This window comes from Pseudorasbora parva, chromosome 8 (assembly GCF_024679245.1).
Source record: "Pseudorasbora parva isolate DD20220531a chromosome 8, ASM2467924v1, whole genome shotgun sequence".
NCBI lineage: Eukaryota > Metazoa > Chordata > Actinopteri > Cypriniformes > Gobionidae > Pseudorasbora > Pseudorasbora parva.
The window spans coordinates 17604614-17621143 of record NC_090179.1 but is presented as its reverse complement, the minus strand read 5'-3'; the positions used below and the strand labels follow the sequence as shown (position 1 = coordinate 17621143).

The following is a 16530-nucleotide window of genomic DNA, read 5'->3' as shown; positions in this document are numbered from 1 at the left end:
GCCCATGGTACACAGGGCCCAACAGATATATTCAGGAGCATAATGACTATGCGCTGATATATTCTACTAGGGGAACCAGCCTCTCAAGGCTGGTCTCTGGTACCCACCGAGCCTCCTGCCCGACCCCCTGAAGCGGCCACCCGGCAGGGCTTAGTCGGGGAGGATTTTCGGTGTGCGAACGCGTTTGCTGCCCAGCTGCAGTCTTTCTAGAGGCGGCTAGAGCAGCATGCGTTCGCTGGAAGCCAATGTGGCCCGAGCGTCGTAGACGGCGGATCGCAGCATCGACTTCCAGAAGACTCCACAGAGGAGGCGATCTCGAACGCTCCCCGGGAGCAACACAATTTGGATGATAGGCTGAAATACCTAACTCCTCAAAGTCAGATAAATCCCATTTAATTGCACAGAATTAAATGCCACCAAAAACACCCAAATAGTGAACACAACTGGGATGATAGGCTGATAATCTAACTCCTCAAAGTTAGATAAATCCCATTTAATTCCTCAGAAATAAATGCCACCATAATCACCCATCACGTGAACATGCTGAATGATAGGCTGAATAGACATATCTAACTCCTCAAAGTCAGATAATGTTTAATTTAAATTCCTCAGAATTAAATGCAGCCCTAATCACCAGACCATACTGTTTAAATATGTATTCAACTACTCGTCATCTACACGCTGCCTCAGCAACGCGAGATTCGAATCGTTCCCAACATATTTGGCTTTCATCCCTCGAGATGAAAGCCACAGGCGCGAGGCTGAAACACTCGAAAACGCACGTTTCTGTACGCTACGAGACATTTCTCAACGACCACAGCCAGCACCCTCAGGGGCTGACTGCAAGCCTCGCTAAACAGTATCACATGTACACATATAGCGTGTGTTCACTTCTGTTGCAGACCCTTAATGCACGCGCTGCCTCGGCAACGCGAGATCGAGCCTGCATTAAAAGGTGGCGGGCTCTCGTTTGCTTCACTCCGTCGACGCTGAGCACATCTAATTCCTCGGAATCAGATCGCTCAAGCATCTGGTTCTCCCTCCCGGGGAAGAGCCGCATCGCGGGCTTCCGCACGGGAACGGAGAACACCGGGTTACTACAGGCAGCCCCCTCGGGGACTGCCTGAGCACCTTATTTTATGAGTGAAGCAGTGTGTATGGTGTTTTAACGTCACCCGCCTCGATGCTGAGCACATCTAATTCCTCAGAATCAGACAGCTCAAGCATCGGACCCTCCAACCCGGGGGAAGATGCCGCCAAGCGGGCTTCCACACGGGGAGGAAGATCGTTGGAACTGTCAGGGGAGGATTGGGAAAGTGCCGCGGCAGTCCCGAAACCCTCTGACAAGTCCCGCTGTGAGCCCCATGATCTGCGACGCCGAGCCGCCTCAGCGACCGCGGGTCCAGAACCACGGGGCTCACGAGGCTGGCCGGTCTCATCGAACACGGCCAGCCGAGAGCGGAGCAGTCTGAGTGTCAGCAGCTCGCAGTGTTCACAGGCGGCTCCCTCGAGAGCCGCCCGAGCGTGCTGAACACCCAGACACTGCACACATAACAGGTGTGTATCCGATCCCGAGATGTAACGGGGACACGGATGCACACACTGCCTAAATGCACTCCTTCTCTCTTCCATACTTTTTAAATAAATCTTTCACACACACACTCGCAACTGGACAGACAACAGTAAATAGACAGACCAAACAGAGAGCGCTATGCTGAAGAGCAATAACTGCCGCCATTATGCGCCGGCCCCCCTTTTATACTTCCGGGTACGCCGTCACAATGACGTCATCACGCACGACCAATTGGATTGGACTAGTGTTTATTCAGGCTTCAGATTCGCTGATGCTTAGGGAGCATCCCCAAAGCGTTTCGACGCAGTGGGAAGTTCCCTCGATAAGGGAACTTGTTTTAGCCTTAAATATATGTAAAATATCATAAAAGTCATTAAAGTCATTATTACTTTTTTTAAGGCTCATATAGAAGGCTTCTGAAGCTTCCCAGAGGTAAACACACAACTTGAGAGGGCTAGGAAACTCATATTTCCCAACATAGCATGAGAAATGCAGCATAAACCCATAGTTTCTAGAGGTCTTGATATTCTCCACTAAGAGTCAGTACACTCAATGCTTTATGGATTGTTCTCTTCCACAAAGGCGCGGTTGCATATTTCCCAGTTCTGCACTGACAACTCTTCCAGCTCAGGCTCCAGTACAGGAAATGTGATTTCCTTTTAGCCTTGCCACACTGCAGCCTTTCTTTGACAGTACTTTCCAATTTGCTTGCCAGTTCACGGGACGTCATCGAAAGGGACTTGTGTTTTTGGGAAATCCTTGTAAGCTTTACATTTCTCCAAATATTTCTGTTACAGTCATTTTCATTTTAGATAAAATTCACTCGTGGTTTCGGGTGTGAATTACTGTCATCTTGTCCTGCCAGAATTTTTGGATTCAAAGGTAAGTCTGCTAGTCAGGAATGTGAAAAGCCTGCAGACCACATAGCCTAAAAACAAAATAACTTTTTTTTTTTTTTTTTTTTTAGCCTGATTTGGGAAAACGCTTATTATTGCATGTTCTCATGAAAATGTTTTGGTGTTTCTCACTGCTCAGAGGCCTGTCGCATGAAGCTAGTTGAACAAACTCTGAGTTTCAGAGTAGGTTTAGAGTTGACAAATCCAGATAAATACAACCTGGTTTAGATCAAGTTTAAGCTCTGTTTCTCAAAGCTTGGTATAAACTTTCTCTGTCAACTCATGTTTAATCCAGAATTAGCATTCAACTCTGAAGTGCGTGCACCTGAAAGTGTGACACGTGCGGCAAATAGCCAATCACAGTGTCCGTGTGATTCACTTCATGCAAGAGCGAGGGCGCAATTCACTTCTCTTCTGAGATTGAGAGATCATTTTGAAAAGGATCATGAAATGTGTTTACAAAGCAGGAATAAACACTGCTGCAGCAACAGTTTGAAAAAGCAGCTTAAAGAATATCTGACTATATCAATGCATGATGTGAATCAAAGAAATATGCCTAATTATAGGTTCACAAAGAGCTCAAAGGAATGCACGTTGTTTAAAAAAATTATGAATGCATATATTATTATTAATATTTGTCTACTTGTCAATTCATATAATAATTATATGAATATATTATTATAATTTTAAAATTCAATTTAAAATTAAAAGTAATTATAATTTGTATAATATAAATATAATAAATTATTAGCGCCAAAGGATGAGGGATTTTGTCTCTAACGGTTTTTTTTCTTCTTCCCATTATAAACTGCTTTAATTAGATACAGGGGGTGTGGCTTTAGTGTCTTTGCTTGCAGCTGATTGGTCCAGTTTGGGTTTGTGTTCTCTAACCCAGAATAAAACCTGCACCAGAGCAGGTTTGCTGAAAAAAACGAGTTTGCTCAAACTAATCTTGAACTTACCTGGGTAACAACTGAAACCAGCTTTGTGCAACAGGCCACTGCTGATTCCACTTTCATCAACAGACCTATCAAATTAGGGGTAGAGCAGGGCAGAACCTTACCTAAAGCTTTTTGATTTTCTCAGTTTGTGTAAATCCACTTGGGGTTAAGAGTATTAATATTTTTCCCCCACATTAATTGCACACGTCTAGTACAATTATGTGTTTTTGTTTTACTAAGACAGAATATACTTTTTCCTTGATTTCCCCAAAAATAATGGAAGTGAAATGTGACAACATGCCCCATAGGCAGGGGCGTAGCTAAGGGGGAAAGTCAGGACAATTCTGCAGCCTGTAGCACAATGACGTAGCTGGATCAGATCCAATACTTACTGGATGGTGACTCGTTATGGCGATGTCATACTGATCTCTGGGTTAACTTATAATGCATATGCGCTGGTCTTAAAGGGTTAGTTCACCCAAAAATGAAATTTCTTTCATTAATGACTCACCCCAATGTCGTTCCACACCCGTAAGACCTCTGTTCATCCTCGGAACACAGTTTAAGATATTTTAGATTAAGTCCGAGGGCTTTCTGTCCTTTGAATGTAAGTGTATGCCCACTTGCTGTCCACGTCCAGAAGGTAACATCATCAGAGTAATCCATATGCGACATCAGTTGGTTAGTTAGACTCTTTTGAAGCGTCGACCATAGATTTTAGTCAAAAAATAACACAAAATACGACTTTATTCAGCATTGTCTTCTCTTCCGTGTTCCTCAAATAAAAAATCAAACAGTCATGATTCAAGATTCGGATCGCATGTCAAACTGGCAAACTGCTGAAATCACGTGACATTTGCGATACGAATCATGAATCAATCTGCTGATTCGCAACCGTTTGATTCTTTATTTGAGGTTTAAAAACAAATGGAGAGAATAGTGAAAGCAGTTGTGTAAAACTTATTGTGTAATTTATTCAGCAAGGATGCATTAAATTGATCAAGTGACAGTATAGACATTTATAATGATGCAAAAGCTTTATATTTCAGATAAAAGCTGTTCTTTTGAACTTTCTATTCATTAAATTATCCTGAGAAAACAGTTTTCAACACTGATAATGATCATAAATGTTTGTTGATCATCAAATATCAAATACTCATATTATAATGATTTCTGAAGGATAATGTGGCTCTTGTGTGGAAGCCCGTTTCCGCCACAGTTGAGTAAAAAATATGATTCTTTAAGTCAAAATAATGATGAACTTTCTCAAAATAATGACTTAACATCTCAAAATATTGACTTAACATCTCGAAATAATAACTTAACATCTCGAAATAATGAGAAACTTTCTCGAAATATTGACTTAACATCTCGAAATAATGAGAAACTTTCTTGAAATATTGACTTAGCATCTTGAAATATTGACTTAGCATCTTGAAATATTGACTTAGCATCTCGAAATAATGAGAAACGTTCTCGAAATATTGACTTAACATCTCGAAATAATGAGAAACTTTCTCGAAATATTGACTTAGCATCTTGAAATGTTGACTTAACATCTCGAAATAATGAGAAACTTTCTCGAAATATTGACTTAGCATCTTGAAATATTGACTTAACATCTCGAAATAATGAGAAACTTTCTTGAAATATTGACTTAGCATCTCGAAATATTGACTTAGCATCTCGAAATAATGAGAAACGTTCTCGAAATATTGACTTAACATCTCGTAATAATGAGACACTTTCTCGAAATAACTTAACATATTGAAATATTGAGAAACTTTCTCATAATAATGACAGCAACTCACATCAAGCGAGGCGGGCAGCATTAGGCTACATGTGATATCTTATTAATTTATTTAATTTATTACTGTTGGATGAAAACTGCTGCCCGATCACCTCACAATATTTCTGTTGCAACTTTTCGGCAGCAGAACTCTGTTTCCCTGTCGTTCACCAACCCAATCACATGTAAATGCGTATAAATAGTACGAGTGTGCAATGTCGTGGAATGTATATGCTAAAACTCATTTTGGCGTGCATATGCTACGCTGTTTTTCGCATGCATATGATACGCACTTTATAGCGGTGTAGCCTATATGACACGCGCTCTTGGGTAGGATTAGGGTGGTGGGGTGGGTGGTTCGTCCGTACAGTTTATACGGCATAAAGTGCGTGCACACGAAAAACAGTGTGTGTGTGTGTGTGTGTGTGTGTGTGTGTGTGTGTGTGTGTGTGTCTCCAGAGGTTTGAAGTTGTTCAATGAATGTTGCCACCTCGCAGCCACCTCTGGTCTGTTCTTTCTGCACCAAACCTCGTTCTTGTATAAAATCCTCTCAAGAGCGCGTTTGCTCAGGGATAGCCTAGGCTATCCAATGCAAATAAGATAATAAGATAATAAGGCAATAATTGAATCATTAGTAGCTAAACACCATAGTTAAAATACTCATTAATGTGTTCACAATCCTGTGTCGGGTCGCGGAAGATCAATGAGCAGCATGTTATAATTTTAATTTATTAAATACTAATTTTGTTTGCATGAATAAGCATCAGCAACACCGGCGTCCTATAACATGCGCATAATACGTCGTAATAATATTGACTTAACATCTCGAAATAATGAGAAACTTTCTCAAAATATTGACTTAACAACTCGAAATAATGAGAAACTTTCTCGAAATATTGACTTAACATCTCGAAATAATAAGAAATTTTCTCGAAATATTGACTTAACATCTCGAAATAATAAGAAATTTTCTTGAAATATTGACTTAACATCTCGAAATAATGAGAAACTTTCTTGAAATATTGACTTAACATCTCGAAATAATGAGAAACTTTCTTGATATATTGACTTAACATCTCGAAATAACGAGAAACTTTCTCGAAATAATGACTCAACATCTCTAAATAATGGGACACTTTCTTGAAATATTGCCATACAGCTCATGAAAACCCCAAATTTCTGTCTCAAAATATTAGCATATTTCATCCGACCAATAAAAGAAAAAGAAAAGTGTTTTTAATACAAAAAAAGTCAACCATCAAATAATTATGTTCAGTTTAATACTTGGTCGGGAATCCTTTTGCAGAAATGTCACTACACTGAAGCTAACCCCCTGGGAAATGTAGCAAGCTCAGCTACAGCAACTTGAAAAAAGTAGTTTACTACATCTAAGCTACTTTTATTTATTTATTTTTATATTGAACCCACTTCATTCATATCAATGCTATTTCAGTGAACAATAAAATCAAGCATATAGACACACATTTTTTTTAGTTATTCATAAAACTGTCCGAAATCAATTCGCAACAAAACCATGTGATATTAACAAAACCAGGGGCCTATTGCACAAAACTAGGATAAGGGATTAAGCCGGGATATCTTGATGATCTTGTCATTTTTATGCAAAATTTAGTACACAGCTGTCATGTAAACATACCCTCAAGGCAAACTGTATATATTAGCAGATAAATTGAGCCGGGATAACCAAAATACCCCGGCTTAATCCCTTATCCTAGTATTGTGCAATAGGCCCCTGGTGTCGAGAGTGTGTGTGTGTATATGTTCATCTGTATGTGTATGATATGCATACACAACTGTGTGTTTGCATTTATGCTCGATTTAGACTTGGGTACTTTTGCAGGACAAACTGTAAGTTAATTTACAACTCAACTTGTACAAAAAAAGTCGCAAAATAATTAAGACCTGCTCCAAACAGTACCAACATGGCAAAAAACAAAACATGTAGCCTGTGTGTGTGTGTGTGTGTGTGTGTGTGTGTGTGTGTGTGTGTGTGTGTGTGTGTGTGTGTGTGTGTGCGTGCGTGTGTGTGTGTGCGCGTGTGTGTGTGTGTGTGTGCGCGTGTGTGTGTGTGTATGATCTATCTCCCACACACATGAAACAAGTTTCATTCATTCATTCATATCAAGAGGTGGCCAGGCTGGACCCCGATACTTTTAACAAGAGGTGTTTATTCAAGAGACACAATAGATTTTAAAACTTTGCAGTTTCTCTTTTGTCACCGCTCGGATGATGCGCGTGCAACAACGAATTGAGCGCTAGGGAAAAAAAAAGTCAACTAGATGTGCACTAGTTGAATGTGCACGCGCCTATCCAGTCTTTACGCGCTCACTGCCAAATGAGTACTTTGAAAGGCTCGCGCGCGCATCTGTGCGTGTCTGCGCGAGGCAGAAAGGAACGTAGAAAGTGAAGTATATCTCGTTCTTATCAGTTGTGTTTCCAATTTGAGCTTGATCCTCAGAAATGCTGGGGAAAATGTAACGTTAGCTTGTTTGGACGCTACCGCACTACTTGATCAACAGAAGAGCTTCGCTACTGAAAAGCTATTTAGTTGAGAAAACAGCGACGCTACCACCACGCTACTGAAAAAAGTAGTTAAGCTAGTAGCATCACTACTTGTATCGACGCTACTGCCCAACACTGAGTGTGGGTACTTTGCCTAAAAGTTTCAGATGTGTAGCAACAAAAAAAGGTAGTTTTAGGTGCTGAAGAAAAAAGTGTTAAAACCATACCCGGTCTCCCCTATAGTTTGTCAAGGTAATTACTTACATCTGATAGTAATTTTGAGCTAATTTAAGCAAAGAGAGCTTCAGTGCGTCCACGTCCTCGTGAACGTTAAGAGTTTTTAATACAGCACTCTGGGAACAGCCTGTTCGTTCAGAAATTTATTTCTGTGTCTTACCCTCTCGCTTGAGGGTGTCAATGATGGCCTTCTGGACAGCAGTCAGGTTGGCAGTCTTACCCATGATTGCGGTTTTGAGTAATGAACCAGGCTGGAAGTTTTTAAAAGCCTCAGGAATCTTTTGCAGGTGTTTCGAGTTAATTAGTTGATTCAGATGATTAGGTTAATAGCTTTTTTAGAGACCCTTTTCATGACATGCTAATTTTTTGAGATAGGAATTTTGGGTTTTCATTAGCTGTATGCCAAAATCATCAGTATTAAAACAATAAAAGGCCTGAAATATTTCAGTTGGTGTGCAATGAATCTAAAATATATGAAAGTTTATTTTTTATCATTACATTATGGAAAATAATGAACTTTATCACAATATGATAATAATTTTAAGAAGGACCTGTATTCTCAAAATAATTCATAAAAATAAAGAATAGATATTCTGCTAACAGGGGCTCATTGTAAATCACACAATGCACCCCACCTGCGCAACTGGAATTTAAACCGGCTTGTGTCTTCTGCTGTTACAGTAGATCAGCATTAAATAACTATATCAACTGTTAAATAACAGATATAAGATTAAAATATTGTCAGATTTGTCTTAGTTTAAATCAACACAAAAACAGAGATGAAAAATAAGTGTGTTACTTTTATTTTACTTATTTACTTTTGCTATGGTTAAATAAATGTTCAGTGATATCTTCCAAAGACTTTTTAATTTTGATGCAATTTTTTCTCTAAATAATGTTGATATGGCAACTAGAAATAAATGAAGTTTGGTCATCCTGGCATGTGTGGAAAGTAACATGTAACATGCGTGTTACAACTAACCCTGCGTTAGAATGTGCCTCGCTCTCGCCTATTTGAATACTGTAACTTTTCATATTTTTGACATTGTTTTGTGTTTTTGCCTCTTTATTTTCTAGAGTCCATCCAATATGGGTGCATGGGCACTCGTTCTTCTCTGCTGGCTTCAAGGTTCGATTTTAAATTACCAAAAATTATGAATAAAATATTAATAAAGTGTTATTCACTTCACCTGTATATATACTAAACTGAGATGAACAGTATCCATCCGAAACATTCTACCTTTTTCTTTACCCTGAGGTCAATTTATTTAGAAGGTTTTTGTGACCTCTTGTGTAACTCAAATAAGAACACCTTTTCAAAATAGAGTCAGCCTAGAATGTAGAATTCCACCACTGTAGGAGATATATGTACAGTTTATTAACTTCACTGATTGTATTATTATTATTATTTGCAGTTCTTTGTGCTGTCGTGTTTGGTGATGTATGGAAGGTTCACGTAGAGGCTGAAATGGAGGCTCTGGTCTCATCTTGTGTCGTGTTGCCCTGTTCATTCAAATACCCTGCTACAGTACAGCCCTCCAGTCGTATTAAAGCCATTTGGCACAAGAAGGCCAAATGGGACGATTTCATCTACCACAATGATCCTACAAGGGTTCTAGACAATTTTAAGGGTCGCACACAACTGCTTGGGTCACTGGGTGGTTTAAACTGCTCCTTGGAGATCGATGAAGTCAAAGATCACGACAAGGGCCCATATTGTTTCAGGGTTGAATTAGAGACGTCTCAAAAGTTCTCCTTTGTGGAAAACTGTGTGACAATTAGGATGATTGGTAAGTGTGCTTCTGAGCTGTCAACCTCTAATACTACCGCTAAATAGGGTCCAAGAGAAAAAAGAAAGAGTGCAAATGATGATTTTGTGGCTAAATAATTAGTAAGCTTTATTAGTAATAAATATTAGTAAATCATTTATTAGTAAAATTATCAGTCAATAATTTTTATTTTATTTTATTTACTATGTTAAATATATGTTTTGTCTTTTAAAATAAATGTATAGAGCAAGCATCAAAACCTGAGCTGCAGGGTGAGGCGTCTGTGCAAGAGGGTCAACCCGCAGTCTTGAAATGCTCTGTCCGACACACCTGTCCATCTCATCAGCCCGCTCTCAGCTGGAACCACACTGGAAAAACCGTCATGAGCAACAAGGACAATGGACATGGAGAATGGGAAGCAGAGTCTATTCTTACCTTCATCCCAACGGTAGAGGATGATCACAGCTCGGTCACATGCACAGTCAATTACCATGGGAGTGTCCTGGGCGAAATGAAAGCCACTCACCCCATCTTTGTGAAAAGTATAACAATAAAACTCTTTTTTGTATATATTGTTATAAGTGATCATTTTAAATTAATTAAGTATTTATGTTACCAGAACAAGCAACTCTCAGCCACATCCTCATTCCAAGCATCTCCGGTCTCGGAGCTGCTCTTTTGGTTGGAGTTCTGTGTTTCTTCGTTGTCAGGAGATACAAGTAAGTCTGGATCTGATTTTAAAATAAATATCACTTATATCACAGTAATATTATAGCACACATCCCTAAAAATGGTTCACAGTGTAATTGTAATGAATGAAAATAACTAATTTAATGTATAATTTATAATTTCTTTAAAAAAAAAAAAAATGCAATTATATGCAATGAGCATTGAGAATGCATTGTGGCATTCTGGTATCTTTCAGTGTGATTTTGTTTTAAATCACTCAAATCTTTCACAGGAAGCACATGGCAGATATCCAATCCAGAAACGACAATGGGTGAGTAAATCATAAGTTTGCATTTTGATCATCAGTTTTAAATGTACATTATTTTGCCTTAGTCTTTTCTTCTTCTTCTTCTTTAAAAAAAAATGGTTGTGTCTTTGAATCCATGTCTTAAAAGGTGTCAAAAGTCATGTCAAAAGTTTCAAAACGCATGCAAATAATTAACAATCATTATGACAAAGAACTGCAATGCCATGTGAGCGTAATCGTGATGGAGATGATAATCTGAACCAAACAATATGTTTTGTTTTTGGCAGAACATCCCAGGCATAGCTGTAAAGGCTCCTTCTTGAAAAAAACGGGGTACAGCTTTGGGGTATTTTGAAACTTTACAGACACATTCTGAGGACACCTGGGACTTATACTACATCTTGTAAAAGGGGCATGATAGGTATATTTTACCTGTATATAAATATACCTAATACATATCCACCCTGTATATTTCAAATATTTGTTTAATGGTATCTTTTTACAAAGAATATTAATGAAGGACTGTATCATTGATCCCAATATATATATATATATATATCACTTATATTGATGGGGCTCAATGGGGCTCAATGAGATTCTGCTCCCTTCTGGAGCCTGTCCCTAGTGGCCAGTCGATGAATATATATATTTCCCCCATAACAGCATATGTTGTTTGGGCCTGTAGAATCATACTTTTCATTATAAATTTAATTTGTATTATTTGAATCATTTAAATTTCTTTTGTATTATGAACAGAGTATTAATGTTTGTATTTTTTGTGTATTATTTGTAATCAAAATCTAAGAGAAGAGACTTTTTTATCATTACATTTTCAAACAGTCAGAATATGTTGTGTGTTACCTATCCTGAGGGGCCGTTTACTTTACACAACACCATTTCAACTAAAAACTGGCCGTTCATTTACAACGTTTTGAGTGCCTGAAAATGCTAACTTTTTTTGAAACAGGATTCAAAGCGCATGTTTTTTAACGCTACTGTTATTGTTTCAGTGTAAAATAAAAACGTGAATTTGTGAAAACGTTGACGTAATGCATATTTTGTTCAGTCTATAGGGGTGTAGTTTCTTTACAAAGGGACATCGGATTCCGATAAGCCGTTTTTAAGTGTGAAGTAGAGACAAGCTGTCCGTTGCCATCTTGCTAGTGTGTCACTCCCGGATAACAGATAATAGGTAAAAAGGCGGGATCTTAGGTGACACAATGACTATAGACAGCGTATAAATGGCTATCCACCTGTCACTCAAAGTAACCACACCCTTAATTATGCAGAACTTTAAGGCTTTATATAATGTAAACGAATGAGTTATAAAAAAATTCACCCCCTCACAGTTGTCATGAAGGGGAAAATTAGCCGTATAGGCCAAAACCACAATTTGTACCAGGCTGTAAACATGTTTTTTTCTGCTGTAAAGTTGGGAATTTTAACATGGGGCTCAATGAGATTCTGCTCCCTTCTGGAGCCTTTCCCTAGTGGCCAGTCGATGAATTGCAGTTTACGTTACTTCCGTATTGGCTTCAAGAGAGATCGCAGGAGGTTGCCGCTTGGTTTTTAGTCATTATCGTGAGGTGGATGCGTGTGAATGGGGAACAATTTGACGATGGTGTTGTCTGTACGTGAAAAAATGCAAAAGTAATACTTTTCTGTTTTTAGTACATTGTTGTTCTGTAAACGTACCATTAATGGTAATGTTTCATATTATTTGATATTTGATTTTTTTCTATGAAATTAAGATTTAATTTATGCTTTTATTCACAAAAAACAAATGTCGCACAGTGCTTTTGCACCCTTGAAGGCCATTTTTGAAAAGGGCCTATCATGTATAGGGCTCTTCCAAATGAAAGTGAACACCTGAATACCTTCATGAAGGGCCCTTCCACGAGTTTGTTAGCTAAGGGTACACTATAATGCCAACAATTCTGGGATGCCTGCCATTACATGCACATTAACTGCCTGGCTTGCAGTCTCCACTATTATTCATCCCCAAAGTATTTTAATGGGTTGAGGTCAGAACTCTGTGCAGGCTAGTCAACTTCCTCCACACCAAACTCGCCCATCCATGTCTTTATGGACCTTGCTTTGTGCACTGGAGCAGGAAGGGGCCATCCCCAAACTGTTCCTACAAATGTGGGAGCATTAAATTATCCAAAAAGTCTTGGTATGCTGAAGCATTAAGATTTACCTTCTCTAAAACTAAGGGGCCGAGCCCAACCCTTGAAAAACAACCCCATACTATAATCATCCTCCACCAAACTTTACACTTGGTACAGTACAGTCAGGCAAGTACTTTTTCCTGGCAACCGTCAAACTCAGGCTCGTCCCATCGGATTTTCTGAGAGCAAAACGTAATTCTTCACTCCAGAGAACACGTCACCACTGCATCCAGCGCTTTGCATTGCACGAGATGTAAGGTTTGGATGCAGCTGCTTGGCCATGGAAAGTTTGGAGGTCTGTAGCTGCTGACTCTGCAGAAATTTGCCGACTTCGCATGCCTTTGCATGCGCTGACCTCTTCTGTGATTTTACATGGCCTAGTTGTTGTTGTTACCAATTGCTTCTACTTTGTTATAATACCTCTAACAGTTGACCATGGAATATTTAGTTCTGAGGAAATTTCACGAATGGACTTATTGTACAGGTGGCAACCCATTATGAGAGTTCCTGAGAGTGAGCCATTCTTTCACAAATGTTTGGAAAAGCAGTCTGTAAGTCTATAGGTGTTTGATTTTATACACCTGTGACCATGAAGTGTTTGGAACATGAAAGATTTCATCATTCAGTGATTTCCAATATTTTTGGCAATATAGTTAACATGTGAAGGTCACTATAAGGAAGTAATTTTATTGTTTCTGGTCATGTGACCTGAATGGTGAATCCTTGCAATTAATTTTAAAGCTAGATAAGGTGGGAGAGTTTGAATTAAAGTATAAACAAAACAATTCAAATATATATATATATTTTTAATCATATATATATGTGTGTGTGTGTGTGTGTGTGTGTGTGTGTGTGTGTGCGTGCGTGCGTGCGTGTGTGTGTGTGTGTCAGATATACAGATATACAGCAGGTAAATGTGACCGTACCTGCAGGGTTCAAAGAGGAGATGGGACACACATATAAAGCATTTTTTTTAATCGTAATTATACAATTTATATTTATTTGCAACATCTTAACAGCTATAACAAGTTGCCATATATATGTATATGTAGATTGCACATTTGACTGCTCCAGACATGTCAGCATGCCCGCCATCTTGGAAAGGTCAGTGTGTTGTCATTCACAGTAAGAATCAATGTTGCCACTTCTGGTTGTGAAACCACAGAGATATAATTTCCAGAAGAAATGGGATAAACTTTCGTAGGTGGGAATGTGTTGGTGTGTGTTTTTATATTTATTAAAGGTTTCACGAACTGGCCTTTTATTTATTTTTATACGGTTGTCTGAGGTCAATGTATGATGTTCCTGTGGTTTTTACATTTCAGCATCATAATGAATAAGTAATAGGCTATTTTCTTTACTGGTTTTGAGGCTGTCTTCTGAACGCTGGATTTTGATGGGCATGCCACGCCATTTGGATTTGGAAGTTAACGCCCATGGCTAGGATTGGATAATATTTGCATATTTAATGAGCTACTGCTCCTCTGTCAGTTCACATGAGGGATTGTTTTGAAAGTGTTTGGGAAAACGGCAACCGGAATGAATCGCCTAAAGGGCTCACAAAATATCTTTATTAAACAAACAAAAAATATTTATTTCTCATCCACATGCTATTGATTGGAATGTTATCCAATAAATATACACCATACGCGAACCACACACACACACACGCACACGCACACGCACACACACACACACACACACACACACACACACACACACACACACACACACACACAAATACACATTCTTGCACAAAACAATACACATAACCCCAAAATGTTGGGGTTTGTCAGCCCCAGAGTAGCCTCCCCGGAGTGGTTATTGCACATTTTTAGGATAATATTTTATTCACAGTATACTTGGAGATTATTTAAAGTAATAGTTTTATGCAAAATGCATATTTAAAATGCAGCTTTGGCCTTGTGACAGACAAGGTTTGCAGAAATGCAGATCATCAAATCCATGGCTACTGCACTGACAATGACAAAAAAATACATAAGGACAAACAGGATCTACTCAGTTTTTTTTTTTTTTTCTGTATTATTAATGTTTTATTTGTTTTTTTGTTTTTTCAAGATACTATTTACAGGAGATAAATACAAAATAACCAAGGCCAATACGATACAACAACAATCGTGTTAGTGTGTGTGTGTGTGTGTGTGTGTGTGTGTGTGTGTGTGTGTGTGTAGTTTAGTAATAGTAGTAGTAGTGATCACAATAATAACAACAATAACAAACAAAATAATAATAGTTATAATAATGATAATAGTAATAATATAAATAATAAATAATTCAGTACTTATTTAAAGATTTGGGGGAGCATAATTTTTTTTTTGTCGCACCTACCTAGCTCCAGTTTCAAGAGGTCTTGATATTACACTCAATGCTTAATGTATTGTTCTCGTCTAGAAAGGCAGGGTTGCATATTTCCCAGTTCTGCACTGATAACTGTTCCTGCTCAGACTCCAGTGCTGATGGCAGATGGCAGTAATGAATCTGATTTCCTCTCGCAAGATTTATCTTTGCCACACTGCAGTCTTTCTTTGACAGTACTTTCCAATGCATGTATTTCCTTAGGGCATCCTTGTAAGAGACTCTGCCTTCTGGGAAATGCTTAGTGAGCCTTTCATTTCTCCAAACATTTCTTTCTGGGTCCTGGGTCAGCAGCAACCTTGATGTCCCATTGCCCATGATATAGGATGCACTAGGGGGAAACATCACACAGTAAAACTAGTATTACTTTGTTGCACAGTAATTTCATAACATGTACATGCATACACCATTCAGCATGATCACACAAGCATTACATGCAAAAAGTAAAGTAAAAAAAACAAAAAACAAAGGAGAAGTATTTGTTTCATTTACCTGAGTTGATGATTTTGAATGGACTCCTCTGGTTTGAAATCTGATTTGGATTTAAATAGTGATGAGTGCCCCAGGTTATGCCTGTTTGAGCTATCAGTGAGTGGTATGCACAATTATGTTAGATAGCTGTTTCTTTTCTTTAAATGGATTGTGAAAATTAAATGAAATTACTGAGCACAATGGATTCTCAAATCCTTTGACATCAGTGATGAATCACTATTCTCACAATCCTTGATAGTAGGCTATCTAATTAAACTGATGTTGATTCAATAAGCTCTGTCTAAACATTGACTAACTGACGTGATTTCATCGGAAGAGTTTTCAAAGATCGTCTTATAAACAGATTACTTGAATAGTTTAGATCAAGAATAGCTATAAACAAAAGCTCCTTAACATAATGCAAATACACATAACTAATATTTATTTCAATGATACAACAGAGGCTATTGGTTATAGCCTCTCTCAAAAGATGGGCTACTAAAGGCTAACGGAAATACAGGCCTAGAGGAATATAAACTATGGCTGGCCAGCTGGCCAACCTTAAGCTAACTGATACATCTTGTCCAGGCTAAGAGATAACACCAACTTATGGCAAGTTTCACTTCAGCCACAAACATATGCATGACAGTAACACCCATCCCTATATTGGGTTACATAAGCCATGTTATTTTGAATAATATGTTGATCTACTACATATATGTTTTGTCATGCATGCCTTTGACAAAAATGTGATTTTCTCCGCTATTTGTTAAAAATTAGGCTTTTTATGTAACACAACCACATTTCA

General features: G+C 38.4%; 1 protein-coding gene across 5 annotated transcripts in view; it reads left to right on the top strand.

The window, feature by feature from the left end:
- Nucleotides 1-2221: 2221 nt before the first annotated feature.
- Nucleotides 2222-16530, top strand: part of LOC137084208 (sialic acid-binding Ig-like lectin 14) — a 31305-nt gene continuing 16996 nt past the window's right edge. The window contains exons 1-7 of one of the 5 annotated variants that reach the window (XM_067450253.1): nucleotides 2222-2334; nucleotides 9037-9088; nucleotides 9375-9749; nucleotides 9974-10270; nucleotides 10348-10447; nucleotides 10690-10728; nucleotides 10992-11743. In XM_067450253.1, the coding sequence (XP_067306354.1) occupies nucleotides 9049-9088; nucleotides 9375-9749; nucleotides 9974-10270; nucleotides 10348-10447; nucleotides 10690-10728; nucleotides 10992-11007 (867 nt within the window). In that variant the 5' untranslated portion in view covers nucleotides 2222-2334; nucleotides 9037-9048 and the 3' untranslated portion in view covers nucleotides 11008-11743. Of the gene's footprint in view, nucleotides 2456-9036; nucleotides 9089-9374; nucleotides 9750-9973; nucleotides 10271-10347; nucleotides 10448-10689; nucleotides 10733-10991; nucleotides 11744-16530 lie in introns of those variants that run through there. The other 4 variants (XM_067450252.1, XM_067450255.1, XM_067450251.1 and 1 more) reach the window with 4 other exon arrangements.